Raw genomic sequence first — 26,893 nt, 5'->3', positions numbered from 1 at the left:
ACTAAGGATTTTGAAACCAGCTAACGATGGCAAGGACAACCTCGCTTTGTCGTCGAAAGACCTTATATGTGACCCGGTTTTGGATCAGAATCGTACTAAGGATTTCCGATACAGTGTAAAAAAGGTATGCCAAAAGTTGACAGCTCTTGCCATATTGATATAAGTTGAGCTTGAAGTGGACAGCCACATCTATATTGTCCGGCAGCTCTTCAAAATATTCTCACAAGGCATCAACTAACTCAGGTTCTCTCAATGTGTAAAGTGGTGTAGGCGAAGAGCACACATTCAAATCTCCAGGTAGCTTGAGTAGACTTTCCTCAAGGGCGCCATATAGAAGATGCAAGTCGAGTGGTACGACCTACCTCGTAGTAGATTTACCCGTCCGGAAACCTTTAGGGCCGCTATTTCCGATCCCTAGAACGGGCTGCATCGGTCGACTTGAGATCCTGTCGCACAGAGGCTCGAGCAAATGAAAGCCTACAACGAGACCGCCTAGTCTCCTTCGAGTTACAAAATATATCTCGATCTTAATGGTCTCATATACAACGTCAGACATAAATATCAGCGTCAATTTGTCAACCGCGGCAATTAACCTCGAGCGAAGAACTCGAACAACGATTGTGCTTGTCCCCTGTCCTCGATTATCAGACGATTAATATGATAGAAAAGAAAGTTTGACGTAAGTATCGTTATCCTACGCAGTAAAACTCGCGTATTACAATACAAGTGGCGGATACTCTCGTTCAATACTGAAACTTGCCACTAGAATTGTCGGTGTAAAAGCGCTAATAGGTAGCAAATACGCGATAGTCAACAATGAAGCTGTTGGGACCGATGCAAATACTACAAGCAATCAGGTGGCTCAAAATCTCTCTTCGAATATCAACTCGGAACCTGTTTTGGTGCCGCTTTGCCTATGGAGTTAAACCTTTAGTACATGTCTTTTCAGTCAAGGTCTCAAAAATCAAATTCAGCTACATCTATTACTTCATCATTTGTTGCAATAATAGACACTAATAGATCAGCACGTTCGAATCATCGAGACCATCATGAGAGCGGTTAGGTTCAGAAGTCAGAGCCTAACGCGACACAGCACAATGGTTTATGCATATGATACAGATTTGTTCAAGAAAATTGACAGAGAAAATGGACGAGCCGGGCTAGAGGCGTAATGATCGATAGGTATTGGTATTAATAAAATGTAGTTATAGTTTAACGATCAAGGGCGCGAAAAAACCACCGATATAAATCATTACCCTTTTCCCGTCCCAGAGCTCCGTGACGCATATCCTTCTCAAACATTTCCTCCTGGTATCATGTCATGCTAGAGCAACTTGCGCAAATGCATCTCATCGAGGTCGACATAATCGATTTCGCATATATCAGACAATTGCACCGCTTAAATTTCTCAACACTCGTATTCATGGAAGTCTTAAACAGTCTCGCGAGCGGTCTTGCCACGAGCCTCACGGCCCTTCTCGGACCAGGGAAAGTGGATAACAGGAATGAGGAAGAATGAGTTGCTATCATGGGAGTTAGTGCAACGATTATTGGAAAGTTTAGGGATGGAACGTACGTGTGGTCAGCCATACCGGCGAAAGCATTGTACCAGGCCAAGAATGCGGCCAGAAGGCCAAAGCCGCCACCAGCATGCTTGAGTGTCAAGGAAGCAGAGGGGTTGCCATTAGAAGCTGCGAATTCACTGCAGGAAAGCATCAAGAATGCGAGATCCAGGGTGAAGAACAGGAGGAAGAACATGACGGTCGACTTCAAGGTGAGTATGAGTAGGATGAATGTGAAGATGAACCAGCCAGCCAAGAAGAATCCAAGAACGGATGCCTCATCAGCTGTCTCATATGCACCGAGTGCTGCGAAACCAGGAGTGAGCAGAATGGCGTAGGCGATCCAAAAGCCACCGAAGGACGACAGCGCAGTAGCACCAAAAGTGTTGCCAACAGCCATTTCCCTACCACATATCAGTAAAATGCAATGATTTTATTGCCCAGAAGCCGTAGCATTGAAAACTACAGTTATCATGGGATCACAATCTGAACTTACCACATACCAGCTAGCAGCTGGACCAGACCTCCGTAGCCGAAGGCCAGAGACAAGACTACATTAGGAGCAGCAACTCCGCGGGCGTTGAGGTTGATGAGGGAAAGAACGAATGTCGTCAGGGCGAAAGCGGATAGACCAAGAGGAGCGGGATTGGCGAACTTCCTTTCCTTTACAGGCCTGTAAAGACCAGGTTGAAACTCTCCACCGAAGGGAGCGAGTCTGTCCTCTCCACCGGTGTGAAGACGTGCCATGGGGTGACCGCCATAGTCATAAGCGTTTGTCCTGCCATTGCTGTTGTCGCCCGCTGTGTTGACCTTCTCGAGGTCAGGGTGCCCCTCTGCGTGGCTCTGAACGGCGGCGGCGGACATCTTGTTTACTTGAAGGATGGTTGTTTTCGCGGTGAGAGCGAGATCCAGTTGATGTGAGGATTGGAAATATGGAGGACGTAGAGACTTATTGCGGGGGACGCGCTCTTATTGCGTGGGTGGAGCTGTATAAGGTTCACTGATCCACGACAAGACGACAATGGTCAGGTTGCTCTGTCCCAGAAATTGCGGAGTGGGAAGCTTAAGTAGGGTAATGGGGAAAGGAGACGCTGGTTTAAGCGACTGGGGGCCCCGGGAGAAATAAGTAGTCGACATTAATATGGAAATGCTAGTATTCATCTGTTCGAAGATGCATACCCCGTCTGCGCGTCTGATCCGCACACTTGGTCCCCTTGTCCTGTCCTACGGACCGCTCAACGGCCTTAACTGCCTAGGCGACATGAGAGGATGGACAGATACATACGAGATACAAGTGTTCTAGGGTCCACAATACCACGGCGATCACATAATTGGCATGGCGACGGTGTCGCTACTATGTACATTTGGATCCGCTTTGGACGAAAGGAAGAGAGCACTTGCATTGTGCTACGGGCTAGCACCATAGTCCATGAACCACTTGGGAGCGATGACAAAAAGAAATGGTACTTAGTAGACTGGCCGAAGACAACCCAGCTTAACATTACCAATAAGAAACCCATGGCGTACACCGCAGGAACGGTCGCAGATTGAGGTCGTGACCAGATCTGCTAATGCACTTACTGCCATCAGGACCCCGACTATCCAGACGGTCGGTCTGTGATTTACTGCAGTCCTGGTAAATAAGTAAGGTTGGCGGCTCTGCTGGGGAAAGCCAAACTTGTCCTCAGGGATTCGACAGTTCTGTCAGCCTTGTGGGAGGTCGCATGTCTGTAGTCCAAGCACAGAGAACCTTTGGATGCAGGCAGAGATTGACACCTATCTGAGGGATCGATGAAGGACTCAACAATTGAGAACTTGGTGCGCATGATGTTTTCTTCCATTAAACAAGCTGTGGAGGAGCAGAGAAGTGGTCCGGGGAAGCTCTGGGCGAAACATGGAGAGCTAGCCATGCGAGCCATGGAGCCATGCTTTGAGACGAAATTATGAGTGGTTGCAACGCCACATGCACGCACAATGCATTGGCTTTGCGGGACAGGAAGCCAAGTCGCAAGGGGCAGGGGGTCCATGGATGGGCCGGGGGATGGCGCCGACGGCGATGCAACAATTTGGCATGGGGGATAATGCATTCCGCACAAGCCGACCCAAACATGGAGCTGATCATTGGAGGAATTGGCCTTGTCAAATTGATTGACACGATACAATAGGAGAGTGGCCGGGTATCTTCCAATGATCATTGCAGACTTACAACTAGCAAATCCACTGAAATGACTGGCCCCAGCTGTTGAGATGGCTGATGGTCGGGGAAACGGGACGGCTTCGAGAGGCCACGCTAACTGGACTAACGTTAGGGTAACAATCAAACCCGCGCGCTCCTTTGTGTCAATAATTGCCAGAAAATCATTCCTCCCCTTCTCCCGAACAGCTGGACACCGAAGCGTCGACTTCTTCAACTGCCGTTGCTAACAGATGGCAATGCAAAATGGAAGCTGAACGGTTTCGAGCACGGTACACGATCGACAGCACTTGAACTTATAGTGACAGGTCGGTGGAATGTCCCCACGCGATACGTAAATAATTCACCCCCCAGGCTTTGTCGTACCAGCCTGTGGGAAACCACTTTGTCTTCCCATCAAGCGAAGTGGTCAGATTTTGATCAACCCCGGATGGTCAATTGCACCTGCTGTTTGATTTTAGATAATCCTTGGCTCTCGATCAGCTGAAATTGCGTGGTGTCGCTCGTGAGACATGCCGAAGCATAAGCTTTTGTTTTTATTTTTAATCATTTCCTGTACTTAGTTTAACGATGTACCACAAGGGGTGACCTTTGCGATTTGCTCTCCAACTTAGATCTGAGTCCTTGTCGCTGCGCTAACTTGAATGACGAAGCGGCGTCAGGAAACAGTGAATGCCGAGGCTGTCGTGAACGGAAATAAGGGGCACTGCTGAAGGGGGAACAGCTTTGCAAATCCACTGATTGTCCGTTTCTATCGATAATCTGCAAGCTGCCTTACCAGCTTGAGCTCACCTGCCAACTGCTCACCAGCTCACCAACCTAGCAACCACTGAGAATCTGGCTTCAGTGCGTGGGCGAACTTCAGGGAATCCCAAGCTACAGTATTAGTGGCTTGGAATCGTAAGATGATGGGAGCATCTACATAGGTACTTGATTTCTGTAATCCGTACGTGATGCTTGTGTATCTCCGGCTGTTCTCGATTCCGGCTCAAACCCGTAGGTAATTGAAATATCTGCTCCCCACAGATCGTAGTATGAAATAGTGTCTCCCAGTGGATCTCCGACAAACATTCCTTTGCGGGGCCCCGCGCGTTTGTCAGTTTTGCTATTCATTATGCTGCCGCAGTGTTCGAATTTGTCATTTGAATTCTGTCTTAGAGCCCTGCGAGCATGCCGAATTTACCGAAACGTCCACTTGGCGGTGGCGCTCTAAACTACCGCCATGCCATGTGCTCAATTGCTTGTCGTCGATCGCTCGGCGTTCTTGGCTGACGGTATTCCGCTGTCGAAACGCTGCCGAGTTACTCCTACCCCACACTCTTGGTTGGGGGTCGATGGGCGTCATGACAATTGTGAAATGACGTCCAGGGCCACTTGAATGGGAATGCCATTCTACTCACGCTATTCATGCTACTCTGTAGTGCTTCAGATTTCCGCCACACATACTCGAAACAATTATGAGCTTATCGGGTCTGGAAAACTGAAATGTCCTGACTGCTGCCCGGAAAAGTAGTTTTCCTGTTTTCTTGCCGTATCGTGCAGCCCTCAGCGGTATCAGGTTCCCCAACTCCCCCAAATCTCCAACGACAGCCCCCAAAACAACGCTAGTCGTATTGGGGTATGTATCTTTCTCTCTTCTTTTCTTTGCTGCTTTTCATAATTGATTTGGCGGCGCGTGGCTAACTCCACATCTGATCGTTGAAACTAAAACTGCAGTTGGCCAAGTGGGCCAGGCGGACGAACGGAAGAAGCCTGGAATACGGAGTGTTGTTCTTTGCAATTCATATGATGCTGAGCCTTGACGTCTTAGCGCTGATCCATCATGTCTCCGTATCCCAACTCATTGTGATTTATTCGGAATCTATTTATCGAAGGGTCATTGCCATTTCGTCTTGGGTGCAATCGTATGACTTGGGCGTGAACTGTAAATTTGCTCGGCGAAGCTCATAACCAGAAATGGCGAGGGTATATTCGAAACCCGGAAGGTCTCGAGCAAAAGCTAATCATGGGTCCTCAAAGCCCTGGTCTCAGTGGAAGTTCCCAGGTTCCCTTGGACATGTATTTACGCGCAAGCGAGTAAGCACCCATATTGGATCATATCGTCGCACAAATACGTACTTCACAGTCGACCAGGGCCAAGACCAGGACCCTTGACACAAGTAGACTGCTAGCTATTTCGAGCGCGAATCACAACCCCAGGGCCACACGTTCCTGAACAAGCTGTTTGATTACCACGCAAGTCAGAAAGTACAATGCCACATTTCAACATGTCTGGAACGGGACAAGATAGTTTTTGCGCCATCGTGCCCGTAATCTTCGATGGTATAGGATCAATGCATTTTACCGTTTACCCGGAGGAATCTAACACCGTCGGCAGGCCATAAGCTTTCATGCAAGGATACGCAGCTACTTGGTAAACGTACACTGTGCCGGCGGTCATGTTCACTTACGGCTAAGACTGATGCAAGCCGGTTCCGAAATGGAGTAGCACTTTAGTGCTACTTATCTCGAACAGTCCCCTCCTTTCTAGGATATACTGAGATGCACTAAGCTTGGGCAACTCATCTGACATGGTACGGGCCTACGATTTTGGCACTATCCGGCTATCAGTAGTTTGAGGAGACCACTCAAATACCTCTCTACCGATTGCTGTACTTGACTCGCCGGGCCGAGGTCTCTCGGAGCCTCGGTGGAGTCGTGCTACGTAGGTCTGGCAGTATGCTTGTAGATCATGCTACAATCGAGTCGATCGATCGGCCGAATGCGTACCTTGGACTTGCTATACCGATATTCCATAAGTAACAGAAATCATATGGACAAGGCATGTTTCTTTTTCATTTCTGATGCAAACTTTTACGAACTAGGGGAGCTAGTAAACCGTCACTTCGTACTCTGGATGAGTTCAACCCGAGCGTATTTCAAAACTGCTATTCTGGTTGCTTTTCACCGTACGTGTGAATTTTATGCTCTTTCACCAAAGGCTTCGCAATTACGATGAGTTGTCGAGGAATTGTTTTACGTTTTTCACAAGCATTCGTCAAGAGCATCTCAGCTAATCGTGATATCAGTTATCGTGAAATCATATGGCGGCCTCTCTCGCGCCCAATCCTTCGTAGTATAGCCCGTGATGTTCCTATTTTTATTCGAGTCAGCGCTCACGTCACCTCTTCTGGCGCCAGGTTCCAGTACTCCGTGAATGGGGTCATGACATACTTCCCATCGACTAAATATGAGATCGCTATATGACACTGAGTGCCATCATCTGCGGCATAGACTCGAGCGAGAACAACGGAGTTTGCAGGGCTAGAATTTATTGTGCAGTTGGCAAACTCAGAAACCAGTGGGAACCCAGTGGCAGACCCTTGGCAAGAGGCCGAGAAGGCTGGTATAATGATGTCCTCGCCCGTTGCTTCGCCTGCAGATACAGTGAAAGCTGTGACAAGAATCAGCCATGGTTCTCATCCCTCATCTACAGGACTTGTGATTCCTGGTTAAAACCAACGCACCGTACCAACCGCTCTGGGCTGCTGCAGGGTTTCCGTGCGAGAGACCACACTGCCAACTCGTCGCATTCCAACTATAAGTTGGCTGAACTGTGCTGCCTATGGCCTGGGGAAGCCACAGCGCATTCACCGTTGAACATGAGGCAAGGATTGCAATATGTGCTGGTTTCATCTTGAAGGTTAATCATTTATACACTTCAAAGACAATTTGACCTAGTAGGAGATAAATCACGAAGCAGTAAATTCTTTTCAAATGTATATTCCCAAGCACTGCGAACGACATGGAAGCTGCTCGACGGAGCACATGACCTTTCCACAACGATGGCAACGTAGCGTCCGGCTAAATGCAGGTACGACTTATACCCTGGGCTTGTATGAGAGTATGCAAATAGGCTGTACCACTTTTCTCTCAAGCTGAACCAAAACTCCGAAGGATTCTTCCAACGCAGGTGCACTGCAAAAACCAACTTGTCCACATTATTCTAGAACCAAGATGGTGCAAATTACAGACAGGGAACGGGACGCGCGAATGCCCCGTGATAGAGAAATGTCGAGAAATGACAAATGGCATCGCAGTGTTTCCAAGCAGATCTCGGCTGAATTGCCCCAACGCGTTTGAGGTTGTGTCGACGGACTGCAGTCTCCAGCGCAGCTCAGGCTAGATCTTTGGTACTTCTGATGGACTCTCTAGCGCATGTCTTCGCGAGTGTTTGTTAGAGAACAATGATTTAGGATTTCGCCATGCTGAAAGTCACCTAGAGACCTGGCTAAATTTGTTCTGAATCGTTTTCATCGAAAATTAGTAAATAATGGTTGCCTAGTGTCACCACATTAAGTAGATACCTGGGGTGCACAGTCCACCCTGGATAGATAGCCTTCAGAGATCTCTCAGAATAGCTGAGGGACTACGCCACTCAACAACACTCTACGGAGGATCAATGTACACGTATTGATCAAGATAACGATCCTATACAGTTGCGACTTCCATCAGTTAATGTTCTATATAGACAAATGGCGGCCAAATTTCCATGAAATTGGTTCGAGTTGATGGCATGACGCGCCTGTCACGTTACAGCGGCCCGCTAAGGTAAATGTTGAAGCGCCATGCAATAACTTACATCACATTTCCTTTTTCAGCATCTGAAGGTTTACCCATGTAACAAGAAGCATATTAATTATCCGAACTTCACATCTTAACCACCGTTGTGTCGGGTTTCTTTCTTTCCTTCTTCCTTCTTTTCCCAGGTGGAAACCTGTAAAGATTCCTTTAATGAATGATTCCAGTGTCACGTAATGCCATGAAAAATACCAAGAAATAATAGTAAGAACCCGTCCCGTAAGGCATGACTTAATGCATTGCATAGGCCCAACCAAATGTCGGGGCAAGGTAACACGTCAGTCCAATCCCAACCTCAATTGGCAGCCGGCATTACAACTGTTAGTGATCAATCATAGATGGCGTTGGGTGTGGAGGCACGGCTATAGACATCTTCCTCTTCAATATCATCATCTTCGTCGTCCTCGTCAAGCTCGTCATTGTTCCTCACCCGCCGGCGATGCAGGAAATTCTTGAAGCCTCGGCTCATCTTCACAACAGCCCGCAGATGCTTTTCTGAAACGGTAACTATACTTGCATCGTCTTCAAGTGCCTCTGTCTCGGCGAGTGCGACCGTTGTCTGCAGAGCATTCCGGATCTCGCGGCCGTTCAAGCGCAAACTCTGCACGTCTTCGCTTTCATACGCGTACTCGCGTGTGGCGACCGACACGTGGACCTTTCCACCTGAATCGCGCTCAAGTCTTTCGAAGCTGTTGAGCCAGATTTTCTCGCGATCTGCATCGGTGAGAGTCTTGTAATGCAACGCGACATGAATACGCGAGGTGAAGGCCGAGTCGAAGGTCTGCACACGGTTGGTGGTTAGGAAAAGAACGCCGCGGTAGTACTCAAGTGCGCGCAGGAAGATGGAGACGAGACCGTTCCGCGCAATGTCCTTGGCGCGGCGTGATTCGAGGTATACGTCGGCCTCATCGAGCAGCACCATGGCGCCAAAGCGCTCACCGAGCTGCAAGAAGTACTCCAGGTTCTTCTCTACATGCAAGGAATTGGTGCTCAGATCGCCACTCGTGAGGGCAAGTAGAGGTCGTCGCGCCAGTTCAGCAATGCTTTCGGCAGTCGCCGTTTTTCCGACACCAGGGCTGCCGTGCAGGAGGAAGATTCGACCTTGTCCCTTGTTTTTGACGAAATCGCTAGGCCATGGAGTGACCTGGCCGTTGTCACTAGAAAACTTTCCGATGAGTGCTTTGACAGTAAGCTTGATCTCTTCGTCGAGGACCAGGTATTTGAAGGCTTCCCTGTCATGCTTGACCTCACCAAGATGTTTGATATGGAAGTGAGCCCATCGGCGTTCGCTGAGAATGAAACCGGAGACAATTTTCGAGAGCACCAGATAGCAAAGGTCATTCTCGGGAGCTGGGCTTACACCAGGCCGGAGGTCCTCAAGTTTAGCGAAACGGTGCAGCTTGTTTTGGCTTTCGTCTCTGCTGCATTTGATACACCCACAACGTTGTTTGAAATAGGGCAGTGGATCTTTGGGTGGGACAACTTGGTGTCTAGGCCTGCCCATGCGCGGGGGCTGGTGATTGGCTCCCCCAGAAAAACGGTAGAAGCCCTCGCAATCGACAATAACCCGACCAGTGAACTGCAGACAATGTTAGGTATGACCAGAGAGATGGGTGTCCGTTCTGAAGCAGCGACATCTACTTACATGGCCTGTACTCATTTGAGTATCAATCCAGTTCTGGTTAGGACCCCTCTTCGACAGATCACCATCGTAGGACATATATGACGGTTCCATAGCAAGTTCCCACGCAATCTTGCCAAGCTTGATATTTTCTCGAGCAATTTCGTGACTTTCTTTGAGGAACCGAGCGGGGACGAGTTTCATGTTGTTGATGGAATCCTCGCCAGCGAAAGGAGCAATGCTAAATGTATACATAAGACGGCGAATACTCTTGCTGAGGATACTCAAATTCCAAACATCGAGTTTGTAATCAGAGGGTCTATCATCGCAGTTCGTCTTTGGGGTCCCGTCGAAGCACCGGCTAATAACGAACGGACAATACCTGCCATCAAGTCTTGCATATACCACATCTCCCGGCTTAAATAACATCCAGAGGTTCTTGAAAATGGTTTTCGGCCCAGCGACATGATTATTGCGTTGCTCCTCGTCACGAAGATCCTTGCCCAGGGTCCGCTCCAGGAATCTCAGCAATACGTCGATGTGTCTTGCTGTCGTAAATGAATACTCCTGATCATGAGTCTCCGGCTGTCGCACCTTGAAGCTCGCCAGTGCGTGGCGATGGTGGACCAAGACATGATAAGGAGCGCTGATCTTGACGCTATCACCAGAGAAGCTCACTACAAGCACCTAGTCAGTCATTTTTCAGACGCTGTAACACAAGTGTACTTACAGCCTGGATAGTAATCCACCACTGCCTGGAGGGCATTGATCAACGGAGCTGAGTTGATCACCATGACAGTCTCCTCAACATTCTTGATCTTGATGTCGTCGTTCTCCTCCCGTTTGTACATCTGGCTCGGCATGGGAGGAGGAGGATAGTTATAGTCAAAGTCATCCTCATACCCTGGCGGAGCCATATACATTGGCTGCGGATTACCACTGCGATTATTATCCACAAAAGTGGTAGAAACGCTAGTGATTATTTCAAGGATGGAACGTCCATTGATGTCCGTGATGCCCTCCTGCGGCTTTTCAGTTACATCGCGGATATCAATCGGGTCCGTGCTACGGCAGACTGTAAATTCGTAAGTCAATTGGATTCCTAGTATTTGACTAGTTACCCAAAGGGTACTTACGCTCTGTAACCCTGCCACCGTATCGCTCCTTATACTGCAATGTATAAACGACATCGAGAGCATCATTGTTGGCAACGATCGCTTTAGCTCCGTCAGACGTTGATTTGGCCACAAGAGACTTCAGCTGATCCTTAGTCTTCTCTTCAATTGGCTTGTAATCATCAGCGCCCAAGCGATTGTAGGCTCTTGGGCCAATTTCTTCGAAGCTGCCACTGGAACGGGAATCGTCATCCATGTTTGCGAAATACGCATGAGAAATTAACGAAATCAAAAGTTGTTTGAGACTTGTGGGGAGTTCAAACGCTTTAATATTACCGAGCCGGGTGAGATGTGAGGCTGTGATACGTGGGATACATATAATACTGATACACAAGAACAATCTAACGATCTCCGCCCGGCTATGTAGTAGCCAAGCATTGATACGACGCGGCCAAGTCGTGTAAGGCAGCCAAAAGGCTGTGCTGCCTACTTCGTTTCGAAACCTGGCCAATTGCGCCTGGCTTATGCAAGTAAATCTGCATCTTGCCAGCATTTCTAGACTGCTTGCATGAGTTTGGGTGAGAAGGCTGCCCGCTTCTCCAATTAAAGCTCACATGGATGGGGCAAGCCCACCTGGCTGACAGGCAGAAATTGAGGGGAAACTTGGGAGCCACCGTCAAGGGTGGCCTCATATTTCTTTCGGCTTGAATTCGATAAAAGTTGGAGTGATTAAGTTTCCGTTGTAACAATGCCATATGAACATCCCTGAAATTATTTGGAGTGGGCCGTTGATGATCAGCAATCGGCTCGTCACGGATGAAGCATGATACACGTGGTACGTATTGTTTCTACGATAAATAACGAATATATGAGAGTACTCTTAGTTACAAAGCCTCTCAGATAGCAGGGGACTATTGAAAGCAGAAAAATATATCGTGATACAAACGTTATCGTTTTTCAGGCCTCCTGTTGGTCCCATAGAGCCTTGAACAGACCACCTTTTTCAATGAGAGCCCTGGGACTGTCATACTCAGCAACCCTCCCGTCTTCAAGTACAAGAACATTGTCGAAATCTACAATTGTTTTAAGGCGATGCGCAATAACGACCAATGTCCAACCTGCAAACTCTGTTCGGATGAGTTTCTGTATTACTTCGTCGGTCTGATGATCCAGACTTCACGCTTTTGTTAGCTGTAGCTTTCCCTGATAACGTCATCGGAACGGGAAATATTTTATTTACCTGCTTGTTGCCTCATCGAGCAATAGGATTTTACTCCTTCTCAGCATGGCTCTTGCAAGACAGAAGAGCTGTTTCTGCCCCGAACTAAGCCATTCGGTTTTGAACTCCGCGTCAAGTCCACCTTTTCCCTCAAGCATAGTACGGAGGCCGGTCTTTTCTAGGGCAAGTAGGATATCTTCATCATTTGCATGGGACGCGGGATCCAGATTGTACCGCACAGTCCCAGCTAACAGTAATGGATCCTGTGGTAGAGCTACTATAGCCTCGCGCAGTGCGTCAACCTTTAGATCGTTTGTATCCAGTCCGTCAATGGTAATAGTGCCGGCAACGGGGTCGTACAGACGAAGTAGAAGGGAAAGCAAAGTGCTCTTTCCAGAACCAGTACGACCACAAATGGCAACCTTTGTACCAGCTTGAATGTCGAGACTGATATTGTCTAGCACAGTGTGGTCGCCAAACTTTGCAGTGAGTCTAGTTATGGTGATTGCACCATAGGACGGCCAGTCTTCAGGCGGGTTTTCCACCCCTTCGTTCTCTTTAGGGGTCTCGGCGATGAATTCCCTGATCCTGGTGATCGCGCCAAGTGAAGTTTCCAGATCGGTCCAATCGATGATAAGCTGCGTTATCGTCATACCGAAACTTGTCACGTTAGTTAGTGCGACACCAAGTAGGCCTGGCTCGACTTTGTCTCTGAGTGCCACGGAAACTCCGACAAGTAGCACGCCCAATCCGGCCACAATGAGGTTAAGTACCAGCATAAGCCATCGCTGAATGCAATACAACAGGTAAAACGGACGCTGAGAGGTATCCAAGTTTCGAATGTGCTCGAAATAGGACTTATCCGCCCACGAGTAGGCCCGAATCGTTGTGAGACCCGAGAACGATGAAATAAAAAACGAATAAAGCGGAGACTTAGACTCGAGATCTAACAGACGTAGTTGTCGAGACGTACGCAGATAGAAACGCTGCACATAGAACACAACTAGGAAGAGCGCGGGTATGACGACGGCGAGATAACCAGAGGAGACGCATGTTAAAATGATCTGGCCGATCACAGTGATAAACACTTTTTCAAGAGGGTCAGCTTCATTTCACGTAATGTTTTGTATATGGTGTGACAACTAACTCTCGGTGGTTTGCATCAATGCAATGGGTAGAGGGAAGTCCACTAGAGTCATGTCCTGACTGAATCGATTTACTAGCTGACCTACATCTGTTGCCACGAAGTAAGACATGGGGGCACTGTACGCCGTAGACTATCAGCATGATTGCATGATATAAGCAGAAAAACGTAGACAAACCGGATAGTAGCCTCGAGAATACTCATATGAAGATGTTTTGCGGATGCTGGAACAATGCGAAGAAGAAAAAGCCTTGATATCTATATCAGTGACATGCAATTTGTATTAGAGCATTTCTTCGTCCACTTACGAAAATTGTGCGATCATGCCACCAACGTTCAAAACCGAGAATAAAACATAAATACCCACCCATTTCCCAGGGTCTTCTCGCGCGTTTTTAGCATTGGCCGCTGTCCAAAAGTTGAGCCACAGTGCTATTTGATTGTTAGCTAGCAGTTCTGACGGTTTGTTGCATACTCACGTTGAATAACCTGAAAGCCAGTCTGAATAATCATGAGCGCAACAAATATCGTGAATGTGGCGTTCCAAAGAGACTTGATGTAGTACGGTAAGGAGCTATTCAGATTGCCTCGGCTCTTTTCCTTTTTTTTGTGAGTAATTGATGCCGGTTTCGAAAGAGATTCCTCTTGATTCGAGTTCTCTACAGGCGATCTCGGCTTCATATCAAGACTGTCCGACGCCGACGCATCATCTTGCTCAGCATCTCCAACATCATTTTGTTTGTAGGATGGCTCAAGACTTCTAATGTACTCATCTGAGCCACGAAGGTCTGAAAAAGACCCGCAGTTCGCCCTGCAACCTTCGACATTGAGCACGATGAGAAAATCGGCACTCGGAAACCATTGAGCTATGCATCGATGAGCCTATCTGTCATGCAATCGTACAGCCACAGACTTACCATTATGTGTTGCCATGATTACTGCAGTTCGATTTCGTCGCAAAAGTCCCTGTGGTCCAAATAGTGCCTGGAAGCATTTGCTCGAAGTATCTGCGTCCAATCCTTTCATGGTATCGTCCATGAGTATTATCCGCTTCCGGCTGTATACGGCTCTTGCTAATGCCTGAAAGAAACATGAGCTAGTGTACGTGGAGACAATCAGAGGAACTCACAATTCGCTGTTTTTGGCCGCCACTAAGAGAAATTCCTTGGCTTCCAACGTTCGAGAGATCACCTTTGGGGAGATGGCTTAGATCTTCTTGTAGCTGACACGCTTTGATAACAGTCTTGTAGAAGCCTTCTTCATACTCCGAGAAGGCAATAATATTTTCTCGAATGGACTGGTTCAATATCCATGAATCTTGGTCGCAGTAGGCTATGTCGCCTATATCTGTTACGTGAACCATACCACGATGAAGATAGACCTCTCCCAGAATACTTTTCAGCAGCGTACTCTTACCGCTTGCTATAGGACCCACAATGAGGGTCAATTGCGAAGGCTGGATCCTAACATTAATGTCTTTCAGTACTATGCTCTCTGGACCCCTGTCCCAACCAAAAGTTGCTTCTTTCAGTAAAATTACAGCGCCATTCAGCTCGGGGTTTAATTTCTCTGCCGACGGGAAACGACCCTCATTGCTGGCCGAATTTAAAATTAGAGACGAGCCTGTGCTCCTATAATCAGTTCTCTTCTCTAAGAGCAAGAAATCTTGAATCCTGTCTAAGCAAGCCATTGCTTGGAAAATGTTACCCAAAGCTGACACAAGAAGCGCAACTAGTCGTCGTTAGTTCACCACAGACGATAATTGTCGAAGAAAGTGAGGAGGGTTACCAGGCATAATCAATATCCCCAGGAGACTAAGCGAAGTAAAAGCTTGTGAGATGCCCAGAGTTCCACTTCCGGACACTTTTGCGACAATTGCAAAAACCGTAAAAGTAACAGCTGACATTGACATCAGAGGAACAATATCTGTAGACGAGTTAGTTGCAGACTCGACACAAGTCCGTTTGACCTACTAAATGAAATCACCGCGATTTGAAGTTTTCGGAACTTCTTGGACTCGGATATCTCAAAGTCTCTCAGATCCTGAATCTGCTTGGAGATTGGACCACTTATGCCCATCATTTTGACCCCTTTCATTACAGCAAGCAGGTCTGATGTTATACCAACTCGCTTCTGAATAGCTGCTATCCATCTCCGTTGGCGTACAGGTATAATTTTAGCCATTCCTGCAGCTGCACCAGTCTATTTTCCACAAGCACATTAGCATTCCTTTTCATCTTTGGTGCGTACGACTTCCATTACACTACTGAACCAAGGCAATGACGATGTGGAACTCGCCTCCAATACCATGGGAAAGAAAGGTCGGATATGAATGAAACACATACACACAACAGTGCAACTACAAGAGGCGCGATACAGACCGCGCCAAGCTGCAAACCGAGAATCCACATGGCAAGACCAATTTGAACCAAATTCGGGATTATGTCAACGACCCACCGAGCCGTCATAGTAATCCGGTCAACGTCAGTACTCATTAGAGTCATTGCAGAGGCCGAGTTCTTGCTCTCTGCTCGAACAGCCAACATATCGCGGTAGATTATGCCGACTAAGGCACCGCGCATCTTGACCATCAACCGGAAACACAAAAAGTTGAACATTTGTGATGAGATCTGGACATGTTAGTTCCACAAGAAGTTAGACCGAAGACAGGGAACGTACCGCAATACCAATGTAAACAAATCCGAAAGCTCCAATTAATCCGTAGCCATAGCTGACTGGTAACGCATTATGGTTCATGATATAATTCAGCGTTATCTTGACGAGGTAAGGCTGAGCGATCATGAAGCCAATATGGAATGCACGCGGTATCCACGACAAAACAATCTCGGGGATAAAGGTGGCTAGCACGGTACTCGTCAAACAGTGCATCTTCTCTTTGTTTGCTAGTAATATGTTAGCACTTATCAGGTACATTAGACTATCTACTTGCAAGTCTTCCATCGCGCTTCAAGCCTGTCCGTGAGATGAGTGCCGCCTAAGTCGTCGTCTAATGGGAACAGGTCGTCGAGGTTCAAATCCTTACGGTAACCAAGTATAAATAAGGGATTCAACCATAGAAGTAGAGCACGCCCGAAAATACCACATCTTTCAAGCGGAGGCACGGCGTCGCCTTTGGTGTTTGGGAAGAGAGATTTCTCCATCGACTCGACAGCCAAGATGCTGAGTTTTAGAAGGAATGTTACTGTTACAATCGAGGCTACAATGCTGTTATCTTCCAGTAACCATTGCGTCCGGACACGCACCATATCCAAAAGGGCTGTAAAGAAGAAATAGCTCTGATTGATTAAGGACGGCCGCAAAACTCGATGATGTTCAAAATCGGATAAAATAGCAAGCGTCAATGTGGCCACCAGTGCCAAAGCACTCGCAGGCAATGTGATTCGCGATCTTACTCCATAGCGGCCACACCAAAGAGCAATCAGCGCGCATTGAAATACGGCAAGGCTCGTATAAACAACCTGCGATCACTTAGCCTGTATTCTCCCTCGATGGTCATTCATGACTCACAAGTTTTAGTGCACGACCAAGAGGCCAGTTGACAACTTTTGACATATAGTAGACTCGATAAATACGATGCGCAGCAAGAAGAATAACGATGGTGGAAGGCACCAGGCTAAAGATGTAGTCCTCGAATAGAACGGTGAAATCAAAGTTGTGACAATCAAAGCCAGGTCCCAACGAGGGACCAAAGCTATCGCCATCATCGCACCGCTTCATAGGTACGATCGAGCAAATTATGGAAGACGCAGAAACGTTTTTGATCTCAGGACATGCTGCAATAACAAAAACTCAGGTTGCGGAACCCGTATATATGAAACTGTAAGTGATTGAAAACATTGTGTAGAACGTGCCTAAGTATTTTACCGGTATAAGCAGACGGACAGTGTATAATCTTGGTATGTAAGCCTATCCCAGTATGGAAGGAGCTGATCTGCCATCACTATCCTCCAGAATCGTTTAACCTAGACCATCGGAAAAGCTTATGCGGCATTACGGCTTCGGAGTTCATTCTACAGGGGCGGGCGAGCTCCAACCCCCCTGCCCGCAATCCGAGTCATTCGGAATAATAAGCGTGAATATATCGGCTCACTGAGGCAGAGATCGAAAAGTCTCGTAGCATTGACTTGCCTCCGCATCTTGTAGATCGTCGCCAGAACTATCTTACGGTTTGTCCGTCTTACTATTGAGGGAATTTATGCTGACCCGTCCGTTATGAAGTGAGTATGATACGCGGCATTCCCTAACCTTAGGGCTCTAACACCTTTCAGAGGCACTGGGGGCTTTTCGGCCACTAAAAGTACGGTGCTAGCGGCGCGGTAACCGCCCCCAGAAGCTCAAAACTGGAATATTGGACACTAAACCGGGATCTTCCATATTGTTATCTAATTACTTACAAACACCATGGCGCCGAGAACGAGCTAGGGGACGAGACATCAACGTTTTGCACAACGTGGAATCCCATAGACGCATTCAAAAGTGGACAAGCGTGCTCGGCCAAACATTCGGGCTGGGGAATCTCACTTCGGTCGGCTTTCGGAATAAAACACCATGCACCAAGCTTGAGCAAGCTGCTACACACTGATCTGGTAAGATTTGGTAACCTCACTTGTCAAAGTTTATCATGCTTGATACCTCGTTGCAAGTATCGCTTCAGGCAGCATCCATCGCGAAACATTTGATGCTAACATAAATTCTTCCATACTCTTAGATACAGGCCACTAATTATACACTCTATGAATTCCTGCTTTGCCCGAGAGGGGAAGTGGATTTGTCAAGACAGGTATAAAACCTTTGTATGATTGTGACCAGGAAAGCTCCGACATTAACATAGTCCTTCCAACTGGTTGACGGAGAGAGTGGCATTTGGTTTCCTGTGTCTCGTACCACAAAACTCCCTGGATATGTTATTCCAGTGTTATATTCAAGGTCAAGACGATCCCGGCCAACTCCATCGAAGGATCTTGAACATCCGAAACTTGTTCATACATAATTATTGAGAAATGAGTCTCATACAGATTGCTTTTTTATCATAGGTTTGTGTCTCTATAAGGACGACTCTTGCTGGCGTGATGTAGCAAAAAATTTCAAAAGCCTTATCGGTTTTGTAATACATTTTGTTTCGGCGACTCCCTTGGTACTCTGGCTGTGACAAGTCAAAACTTGAATCGCCTTCAGCGCGCTTTCAGTACCAGCAAGCAAAGTGTAGTCGCGATAGGGTGCACACAAATGTAATAGTTGCTTTGATTAGGACCCAGAATTCTTGCTGGCCAGCATGTTATAACGAACGCTCTGAAAAGAAATCATGGGTTCAAATCGTTGACATGGCTTCTGAACAAATCGCATCGACAGTCTTGTCTGTCACGCAGGAATATGCGTGCGATGTAATACGCGAAGGCTTGGGCTGCGAGGGTCAACCAGCACAACATTGCCTCCCGCCCGGTCCATTCTGACGACAAAGTCAATGAAAAATTCAATTTCTTCGTAAATTTGGCTCTGCAGGCTTCCAGGTTCCATGAATGAGCGGCTTTGTATTTAAACACCAAACAGAAGACATATCTTGGCCGTCATGAAATGTTCCATGTCTCGATGGCACGGTCAAGTTGGGGTGGATGAGGACAAAGTCGATGACAGTCTGCGTAACTTTTGCTACCAAATTGGTTGGGACATGCATTTTTGTTGTGAGCTGGTAGTGGTTCATGGGTTCTCAAGCCAGTAACCATACTTATGGATTGGAGCAGGAGGTTTTCGACAAGCTTGACAAGTCACAGCTATTGAAGATGCTCGGGTGGCTCAAAAATCACGGTGTGTTGACTTAATGTGGAAGCGATACTTGACCAATCGCTCCGGAACATTGTATATCCCCAGCAAAGGCGATGTGGTGTGCAATATTGAACATGCCAAGGATCAATATACTATTGTTGGTGAATCTTTGGTGGCTAACGAGTCAGCAACTACAACCAGTATCCCACTATAGTACGCCTCCCCAAGAATCCTGTTATTAAGAAAGTTTAAGTTTGAGAGCGACATCTGGTCTTTGATATGTGAATTGTTTGGAATACGAATTGGCGAACGACTATTCGGTGTCATGTTTTCAGCAGATCAAGCTTTTCTAGTATTTACGAGATTGAGAATTTCCCTGAACCTTGACCGGAGACGCACCGGTCTGTTTGCGAGCAAGAAGGCTACAAAGGCCATGGCTCGGTCCCTATACCTGTAGATAGGAAGTACCTTAATATTGATTGCGGAATCGGCACAAGGCCAACCACACGCAGAGCCAGGTCTCTGAATTTGGCAAAAAGTACGATTCACAAGCAATATCCCGTGACCCGGCTTGAGAATATATGGAGGCGAGAAGCGAGGCTTGATAGGATATCCTGCGCAAGGGTCATGTTAGTTCTAGCGTTCATGTCACTATGTAGGAAGATTGAGCTGATATCAGATAGGATGGGCACAGTCAGTGGACGGTAAGACAGATGCAAATCATGGATCCTGGACTAATCAAATGTGAAATAGCTGACAACGATCATTCTGTAACGGTTTGCCTGAGTATGGACGAGGATGCCTGCAATATGAATGGCCATTTGTGTATTTCCCGCAAGCTACGCTCTATGACAAACAGGTGGGCCGGTGATGCCTAGAACGTTTAGCTACTAATACGGCTGATGAGTAAGAAGTTTAGAGATGGCAGACCGCGCGTCTGTAGGTTTGGGTGATTAAAAAGCTGCTTTGCCTCGAAGGGGCGGTGTACTGCCGGATCCCCCTTTTTGAGAAAAGAGTTTGCCATCGTAGGGAGTATAGTGGGCATTCAGTATCTTTGAAATTATAGCATCACCCTTGACTCGAGATTATGGAGTGGAATATATGAGTAACATAGCGGAAAACATTGTAATAGTTAATGGATGAGGGTAGAGACCTTTTAAGTCGACTGAAACAATGCAGAATCCATAGAGGGTATGTTAAACTGCCTGATGCTCGATTTGGCCCGAGTAATGCCTTTAACTAAGCTGTTCAGAGCCAACATGGTACTGAAGTTCCGAGACTACAATAAGTTGCGGCAAACAAGACGTTGATATAGACGAAAAGCTGTTCCATCCTTGAGTTAGTCGTGACAATAGTAATCGCATACTTATTCCAAAGCTCCATCGTCATCATGATTTCCGCCACCATAATCTTCATTCATATCCGGCATCCAGCCCTTAGGACGCTCATTACCACGAACAGTGACACCGTAGCCAACACGTTCTACCTTTCGCACCTGTTCGATCATGACGTCCTTCTTTTTCTTGTACGTTCTGTCAGACAACTGAATGAGCTGCAGCATACTGGAGACGTCTTGCAGATCACTCAGGATGTTTCTTGGCGGAACATCATTTGCGTTGGATGGCTCATCCACTTTCATGGCGTCTTCGTCATCCTGCTTGTCTTCCGTGATACCCGTGGGGATCGCACCGGTGAGAGCCGTGACTGTGGTAGCGAAGCGCATCATCTCGCCAGTGAGATCAAAGACACCGTAGATGTAATCAGCAGGAGTGAATGGAACGTTGACGTCGCCGAGCCATTCCTGCGTCTTTTGAGGAGTGATGAGTTCCTGGTGTTCGAGATAGTGGGCGAAGGATACAGCCTCGACAAACTCTTCCAAGCACATGAGATTGTAACGGTGTCGACGAATGCCCGACACATCCTCCACAATAGTCGACAGCAGAGCTTTTATGTCAACCAACCGCTCTTCATTTTCCTTGGTGATATTGGCGGGGATAGGCTGGTTAAGCTTGCGCACTCTGAGTCAATATTAATATTATGTGAATTTGAAGGAGAAAAGTTTCAAGCAATTACCTCTGCAACGAAAAAATGCTTAGAATTCAGGTTAGCCGACTCCATGTAAGTTTAGATCACAAATCGTGCTCACATCTTCTTGCTCAATGCCGTGACGTCTCTCGAGACCTTAACGATCTTTTCTCTGCGGTCGTGATGCTTGTCGAGCTCATCGCGAAAGCCCTCAAACATTGAGGTGTACTGATTTCGTGGGACATCGCGGACAGGGAGATCCCGCTTGTTTCCTCGGTAATCTCGCTTGACTCCAGGCATCTTGTTTCCACGCTGTGCCGAACTCGATGTGTTTCTGCTATTTTGGTCCGACATGTGTACTTCCCACAACGATGATGATTCTGAATTATGGAGACGCGAATACAGAAGCACGCCTGGGCGTCCTTGTAGAGATTGTTGCGGGGCTGCGTTGTGGATAATCCGACCAGCAAAAGCGCCGAAATTATAGATAATGCCAATGTGTTCGGCACAATCAGTGAGCCAACTCGAAGAACATGATGTATACCTCGAAAAGTCTAATGAAGGTTGTCAACACATGTTACACTGTCAGAATGACGGACTCGACTATTCCAAGGGTTGGTCACTTGGGATGGGATAACATCACAACTCTGCTCGCCCCGCATATGCTTCAATAGGCTTAGTTTGAGGTTAGCCCCTATAACGATTTACAAGGAGGCTTTGCGCGTTACTCAGAAATACATGACACACCCAGTTCGAAAGCGTCCGTTCATCCAAGCCAATCCCTAATACCAAGTCACAGGAGACAACCGCTTCTGTTTTCACAATCCGTGGCACTTGAGACATGAAGTGATTTTGTTATCTGTCAATCCGGTCATTGGGTCACAGTTTCGGCCTGGTACTATTTGTGGCCAGCAGCTCTGGAATTGTCACTCAACCTATACATAGTCTTGAGTATAAACTCCAGGCACAAGGCGACGAAAAAGTAACACATAAATCTGTGAAGCGCCTTCCCAATCGCACGCCATGGCGAACCTAATCTCTGCTTTCTTCTCTTCGCCTCTGGCAGTCTTCAGCGCAGCCTTCCTCCTGCGTGCCATCCTGCTCGTGTATGGGCTCTGGCAAGACGCCAACTCGCCGCTGAAGTACACGGACATCGACTACCTGGTTTTCACGGACGCAGCCCGCTTCACCTTTTCTGACCCGCACAGCTCGCCCTACGCCCGGGAGACCTACCGCTACACGCCCCTGTTGGCCTGGATCCTGTATCCGACGACGCTGCCGGGCACCTTCTGGTTCTCGTCAGGCAAGATCCTGTTCGCGGCCGCGGACCTGGCTGCCGGCTGGCTCATCGTGCGCGTCCTGCAGAGGCACATGGCCATGGCGACGGCCCCCGCGCTCAAGTACGCGAGCATCTGGCTGCTGAACCCGATGGTGGCGACCATCTCGACGCGGGGCAGCTCCGAGGGCCTGCTGGGCGTGTTGGTCATGGCGCTGCTGTACGCGGTGCTGGAAAGACGCGTGGCGGCCGCGGGCCTGCTCCTGGGCTTCGGCGTGCACTTTAAGATCTACCCGTTCATCTACGCGCCGGCGATCGTGTGGTGGATGGACGCCGAGCGGATGGGAGGCCGGATAATCGCTGTTGGCAGTAGCAGCAGCAGATCGCTGATCGGGCGTTTCGTGACGCCGGAGCGCGTCCGCCTCGCCGTGGTCAGCCTGGCGACATTTGCGGCGCTCAATGTCTGGATGTATGCGCTGTACGGACACGATTTCCTCCAGCACACGTTCCTGCACCACGTGACGCGAATCGATCATCGGCATAACTTTAGCCCCTACAATATTCTGCTGTACCTGGCCTCGGCTCAGCCGTACGTGAGCGGGATGAGCAGTGCCAACTTCCTGGGTCTCAAAATCGAGAGCGTAGCGTTTGTACCGCAGCTCCTGTTGAGCTGCGTCCTGATTCCACTCGTGGGCGCCAAGAAAGACCTACCGGCCACCATGCTTGCGCAGACTTTTGCATTCGTGACCTTCAACAAAGTGTGTACTAGTCAGGTAGGTGCTCTATTCAGATTCGGACCATTGTCGAAAAAGTATGGTGCTGACACAATTTGAAGTACTTCCTTTGGTATATGGTTTTCCTGCCACTATACCTGCCCAACTCGGCACTGGTGCGCCAACCCGCTTTGGGGGTGGCATCCCTCACACTCTGGGTTGCGGGGCAGGGCCTCTGGTTACAGCAAGGTTACAACCTTGAGTTTCTTGGGCAGAGCACGTTTGTGCCTGGGTTGTTCTACGCATCACTAATATTTTTCCTGGTAAATTGCTTGTTGTTGGGCATAATCATTGGGGATTTCGAACGGTTACACCCGTCCAGCAATAGGTCCAAAGGAGCACAGGAGGTTGCGCACGTAAAATAGCCGTGATGTTTCTAGGTGGTGGAGTCGGCTGGAGTAAGAGCCTGTATGTCATGGTGTATCAAGTAGAAGCAGCACAATCATGGATAGCACAAACCACGACGGAGCCCTTGAGTTCTTGTTGTCATCATTTTTGTACTATTGCTGAGATTGACTACACCATTCCAACCAAGAATCTAACCACATCAACTCCCGAGAATTTGAGGACAAAAACCAGGTTAGCGATATGGAAACAGAAGTCTTGGTTGCTGAAGCAGATCATGATCATCTACTGCAAAGTGTCTGTGGCACTACCACAATAATCTGACTGCAACGGGCAATGCCCTCCTGTCCTTCTCCCCTTGAACACCGTCCAATTATGCAATGTCACTGCTACTGCGACAAAGATATCTCAAACACCAAATGAACTCCTTCCTATGATGGTGATTAAGTGGTTGCCCTCCTCATGGGGTATCGCGTGCCGGCCATTCTTTACGCCTCAAAAAACTGCAGAAACAAGGACTATCAACGCCGTGCCGCAATATGTAGTGTCGTACAAAAGAAATTTGTTGGTTGCGATTATTGCTAAATCGCCAGATTGACGTCATTGACGTCTTGTTGTATGTTCCGTAATTTTGAGCCCATCAGATGTCAAGTGGCATGTGAAGTTGGCGAGCGCGTGAGATTCGATTTCGAACGGCGCTGCTTGTCCTCTACACTATGCTGATGCCTCCAGAAAGTAAGGCATAATTCGCCAACTTAAGCGATAACACCCGTGACTTCGGGAAATCGGGACTGATGACCAAACGGTTCTCCTTGTTGTAGCCAACCTCGCCGAAGCTCTCGGCCATTGACTCAAAGCGCACATCGGGCCTAACACGACTCAGCTCGGCCACAATCTCGTCACTCCAAACACCTGAGCACCAGCCATCCTTGATGACAAAATAGGGGTTCAAAGGAGGAACCGGTGAATCTAGAAGCTCAAGTTAGGTAATGCGTTGTCAAGGAATCAAGCAGGACTTACCTAGATCAACATATCTGATCCGCAAAAGATCCACCTGCTTTAGGCGTTCCAAGCACCGGATGCCGCCTAGGACAAGCTGCTCGAAAGCGTTAATGAAATGCATGTCGGTAATGCCGGATCCGGACTCGTTCCATTGCGCGTTTTGGCGACAACAGTTCTTGACCGTGATATCAATCGTCTTGAGACGAGAGGTACGTGAATTGGAATACCGGGTGAGCATATCGAAGAAGGTATGGCATACACGACCCGTGTATGATAAGTGTTCCAAATGACTTGCCGCCCTTGCCATCTTTTCGCACCAGTGTAGTTGCTCGCATACTTTGAGGTAGTATGGAGGACATGTCATCTCGCGGCGATAGTCCGTCTCGAGGCTCAGGTTGAGCTTGGTGATCTTGCGATCCAAAATTTCAAGTGTCCCAGCCATGCTCAGATAACTCTTGGACTTGGGCTTGGCGTAAGTGCCGTGCCACTCCTCGAGGTTCGGGAGGGCATTGGAGAGTTGCTCCCAGTCCTTTGGTGCTCTGATGATATTCCACTGACTCTTGATGATCAAGGTGCGAATAGTCTTGATTGCTGGAAGTGCTCTTGGGCGCCAAGGTGGAGTAGGCAATGTGAATTTGACGCGCGGTGCCTTTTTCCGCTCCCCTCCTTCTAGTGTCATGACTTGCACCGCAGGAAACGTACTGCCTACGAGGAAGAAGACCTCTTCCAGGCTTGCGTTGTCGGTGGGGAGGCCATACTGGGCACTCGAGATGCCTTCAGGGGAGACGGTAGGCAACGTCAGCACAGAGTTGGTCGGGAAAGCCGTGTTGAATTTTGGCTGGAAGACGGGGAACCATATCTCGATGTGCTTAACGTAGTCTCTTAGATGCGTGTTATCGGCAAAGAACTGAACAACCTCGTTACAGCCATAGATAGTCGCTTTGACCTTGATGTGCCGGAAGAGTCTCGCCTGAACCAAGTATCTCCAGAGGGGTGTGACGAGTGCCAAGTTGGATAACTCCTTTCTCCTGGAATGCCGCAAAGCAGTGCTCCAGCTTCTGGCATTGACACTCGGGATGCTTAACGAGCTCGGGGAAGTGGTGGACACGCGGTAGCCAAACAAATGGTCGAGAATGCACTCATGGATCTCGGCGGGCAGTGCATAGAGCGACTGGAGTGGCTGCTGATCGGCTGCCAGGGCCGCGATAGGACTCTCATCCATGGCATCTTCAAAGCAATCTTGGCAGTCCGTCTGGCAATGCAGGCATCGGATATCGGTCTGCCCTTGCTGCGCATTTGGAAAAGGTGTACTGCTGGGTCTGGTGGGTGGTACAAAATCTTGTGGTTGTTTTGCCTGATCCAAGGGCGGGCTCGACGGTCCTGGGCTGACCGGCGTTGATGTCGTCGTCATGATGGCTGCCAGCTCTGTGGTCGCGGAGCCTTCGTTATCGTCATCGTCGTCGTGGCCGCCATCAACTGGCATGTCCCGCTGGAGATAAGTGTTGGTCCGCGGCAGGTGAAGGCTTTGAGATTGGGCCTCAAATGAGCTGGCGGCAGAGGTTATGCCATCGTTATCGCCATCAGCTTCAAAGATGGCAGAACTCCGCTTTCCGATCATCATCATCATCTTCTTCTTCTTCTTCGTCGTTGAATACTAACCCACCGAGCCCAAGGCTTCGCTTCGCATACAGGGCGGAATGAAACCGGAATGGAACGGTGGTTGGCAGAGTCGCGGATTGAAGAAGCAAGGCGGACGAATGTATGGTACAATAATCAACGTTCGGGTGGAGAGCAATCGGAAGTCCAAAGTCCTGCTTTAACTTTCGTTTCTTTCGCTCTCAAACAGTGGGAATGTGAAGGTCGGAGGATCGAGTCGGGTGCCGGTCGGTCGGTCGACGAGAAATGCAACGTGGTCGCGTGCAGTCAAGATAATTTCCCAGAGTAAACTCGGCTGCGCAGACACACGTATATACACACACACACACACACACACACAAACACACACACACACCAATGGATGGATGTGAGTGCGGGACAGTTGGATGGCCAGGCCAGATCAGATTAGATCAACCAAAAGACAGACGGAAATGGAATGGGGAACTGAGTTACTAGTCTAGTTGAGCGAGTGTTGTGTTACCGGGCAGTGCCGCAAAATCTGGGTATCAATCAATGAATAATTGCTGGGCAGAAAGAAAGAGATGGGACGAATGCGAACT

At 48.3% G+C, this 26,893-nt stretch overlaps 7 protein-coding genes across 7 annotated transcripts; 1 reads left to right on the top strand and 6 right to left on the bottom strand.

The window, feature by feature from the left end:
* Positions 1 to 1,432: 1,432 nt before the first annotated feature.
* Positions 1,433 to 2,426, bottom strand: BKA67DRAFT_532331 (gpr fun34 family protein; the record flags this gene model as incomplete). Its single annotated transcript, XM_046099513.1, has 3 exons — positions 1,433 to 1,523; positions 1,577 to 1,966; positions 2,059 to 2,426. 3 exons carry the CDS (start codon positions 2,424 to 2,426, stop codon positions 1,433 to 1,435), a joined length of 849 nt encoding a protein of 282 aa, XP_045961337.1.
* Positions 2,427 to 6,911: 4,485 nt separating this feature from the next.
* On the bottom strand, positions 6,912 to 7,431 carry BKA67DRAFT_655392 (uncharacterized protein; the record flags this gene model as incomplete). Its single annotated transcript, XM_046106744.1, has 2 exons — positions 6,912 to 7,189; positions 7,263 to 7,431. The coding sequence occupies 2 exons, from the start codon at positions 7,429 to 7,431 to the stop codon at positions 6,912 to 6,914; spliced, it is 447 nt and encodes a 148-aa protein (XP_045961336.1).
* Positions 7,432 to 8,704: 1,273 nt separating this feature from the next.
* Positions 8,705 to 11,368, bottom strand: BKA67DRAFT_532329 (P-loop containing nucleoside triphosphate hydrolase protein; the record flags this gene model as incomplete). The annotated part of the gene is made up of 4 exons (XM_046099512.1): positions 8,705 to 9,955; positions 10,022 to 10,674; positions 10,728 to 11,072; positions 11,134 to 11,368. The coding sequence occupies 4 exons, from the start codon at positions 11,366 to 11,368 to the stop codon at positions 8,705 to 8,707; spliced, it is 2,484 nt and encodes an 827-aa protein (XP_045961335.1).
* A 701-nt stretch (positions 11,369 to 12,069) lies between these two features.
* Positions 12,070 to 16,364, bottom strand: BKA67DRAFT_512781 (P-loop containing nucleoside triphosphate hydrolase protein; the record flags this gene model as incomplete). The annotated part of the gene is made up of 12 exons (XM_046097504.1): positions 12,070 to 12,286; positions 12,353 to 13,418; positions 13,479 to 13,594; positions 13,654 to 13,725; positions 13,784 to 13,907; positions 13,955 to 14,341; positions 14,393 to 14,555; positions 14,605 to 15,206; positions 15,264 to 15,401; positions 15,449 to 15,667; positions 15,817 to 16,105; positions 16,155 to 16,364. 12 exons carry the CDS (start codon positions 16,362 to 16,364, stop codon positions 12,070 to 12,072), a joined length of 3,603 nt encoding a protein of 1,200 aa, XP_045961334.1.
* A 4,258-nt stretch (positions 16,365 to 20,622) lies between these two features.
* Positions 20,623 to 21,581, bottom strand: BKA67DRAFT_655389 (Translin; the record flags this gene model as incomplete). The annotated part of the gene is made up of 3 exons (XM_046106743.1): positions 20,623 to 21,274; positions 21,330 to 21,347; positions 21,403 to 21,581. The coding sequence occupies 3 exons, from the start codon at positions 21,579 to 21,581 to the stop codon at positions 20,623 to 20,625; spliced, it is 849 nt and encodes a 282-aa protein (XP_045961333.1).
* A 723-nt stretch (positions 21,582 to 22,304) lies between these two features.
* BKA67DRAFT_655388 (GPI mannosyltransferase-like protein 1) lies at positions 22,305 to 23,695 on the top strand (the record flags this gene model as incomplete). The annotated part of the gene is made up of 2 exons (XM_046106742.1): positions 22,305 to 23,330; positions 23,393 to 23,695. The coding sequence occupies 2 exons, from the start codon at positions 22,305 to 22,307 to the stop codon at positions 23,693 to 23,695; spliced, it is 1,329 nt and encodes a 442-aa protein (XP_045961332.1).
* A 689-nt stretch (positions 23,696 to 24,384) lies between these two features.
* BKA67DRAFT_532325 (uncharacterized protein) lies at positions 24,385 to 26,304 on the bottom strand (the record flags this gene model as incomplete). Its single annotated transcript, XM_046099511.1, has 2 exons — positions 24,385 to 24,644; positions 24,696 to 26,304. 2 exons carry the CDS (start codon positions 26,302 to 26,304, stop codon positions 24,385 to 24,387), a joined length of 1,869 nt encoding a protein of 622 aa, XP_045961331.1.
* Between the last annotated feature and the right edge of the window lie 589 nt (positions 26,305 to 26,893).

Source organism: Truncatella angustata (assembly GCF_020726525.1).
Source record: "Truncatella angustata strain MPI-SDFR-AT-0073 chromosome Unknown BKA67scaffold_2, whole genome shotgun sequence".
Lineage (NCBI taxonomy): Eukaryota > Fungi > Ascomycota > Sordariomycetes > Amphisphaeriales > Sporocadaceae > Truncatella > Truncatella angustata.
Note: the sequence above shows the minus strand (reverse complement) of the source record. Positions and strands in the feature narration are given on the sequence as shown.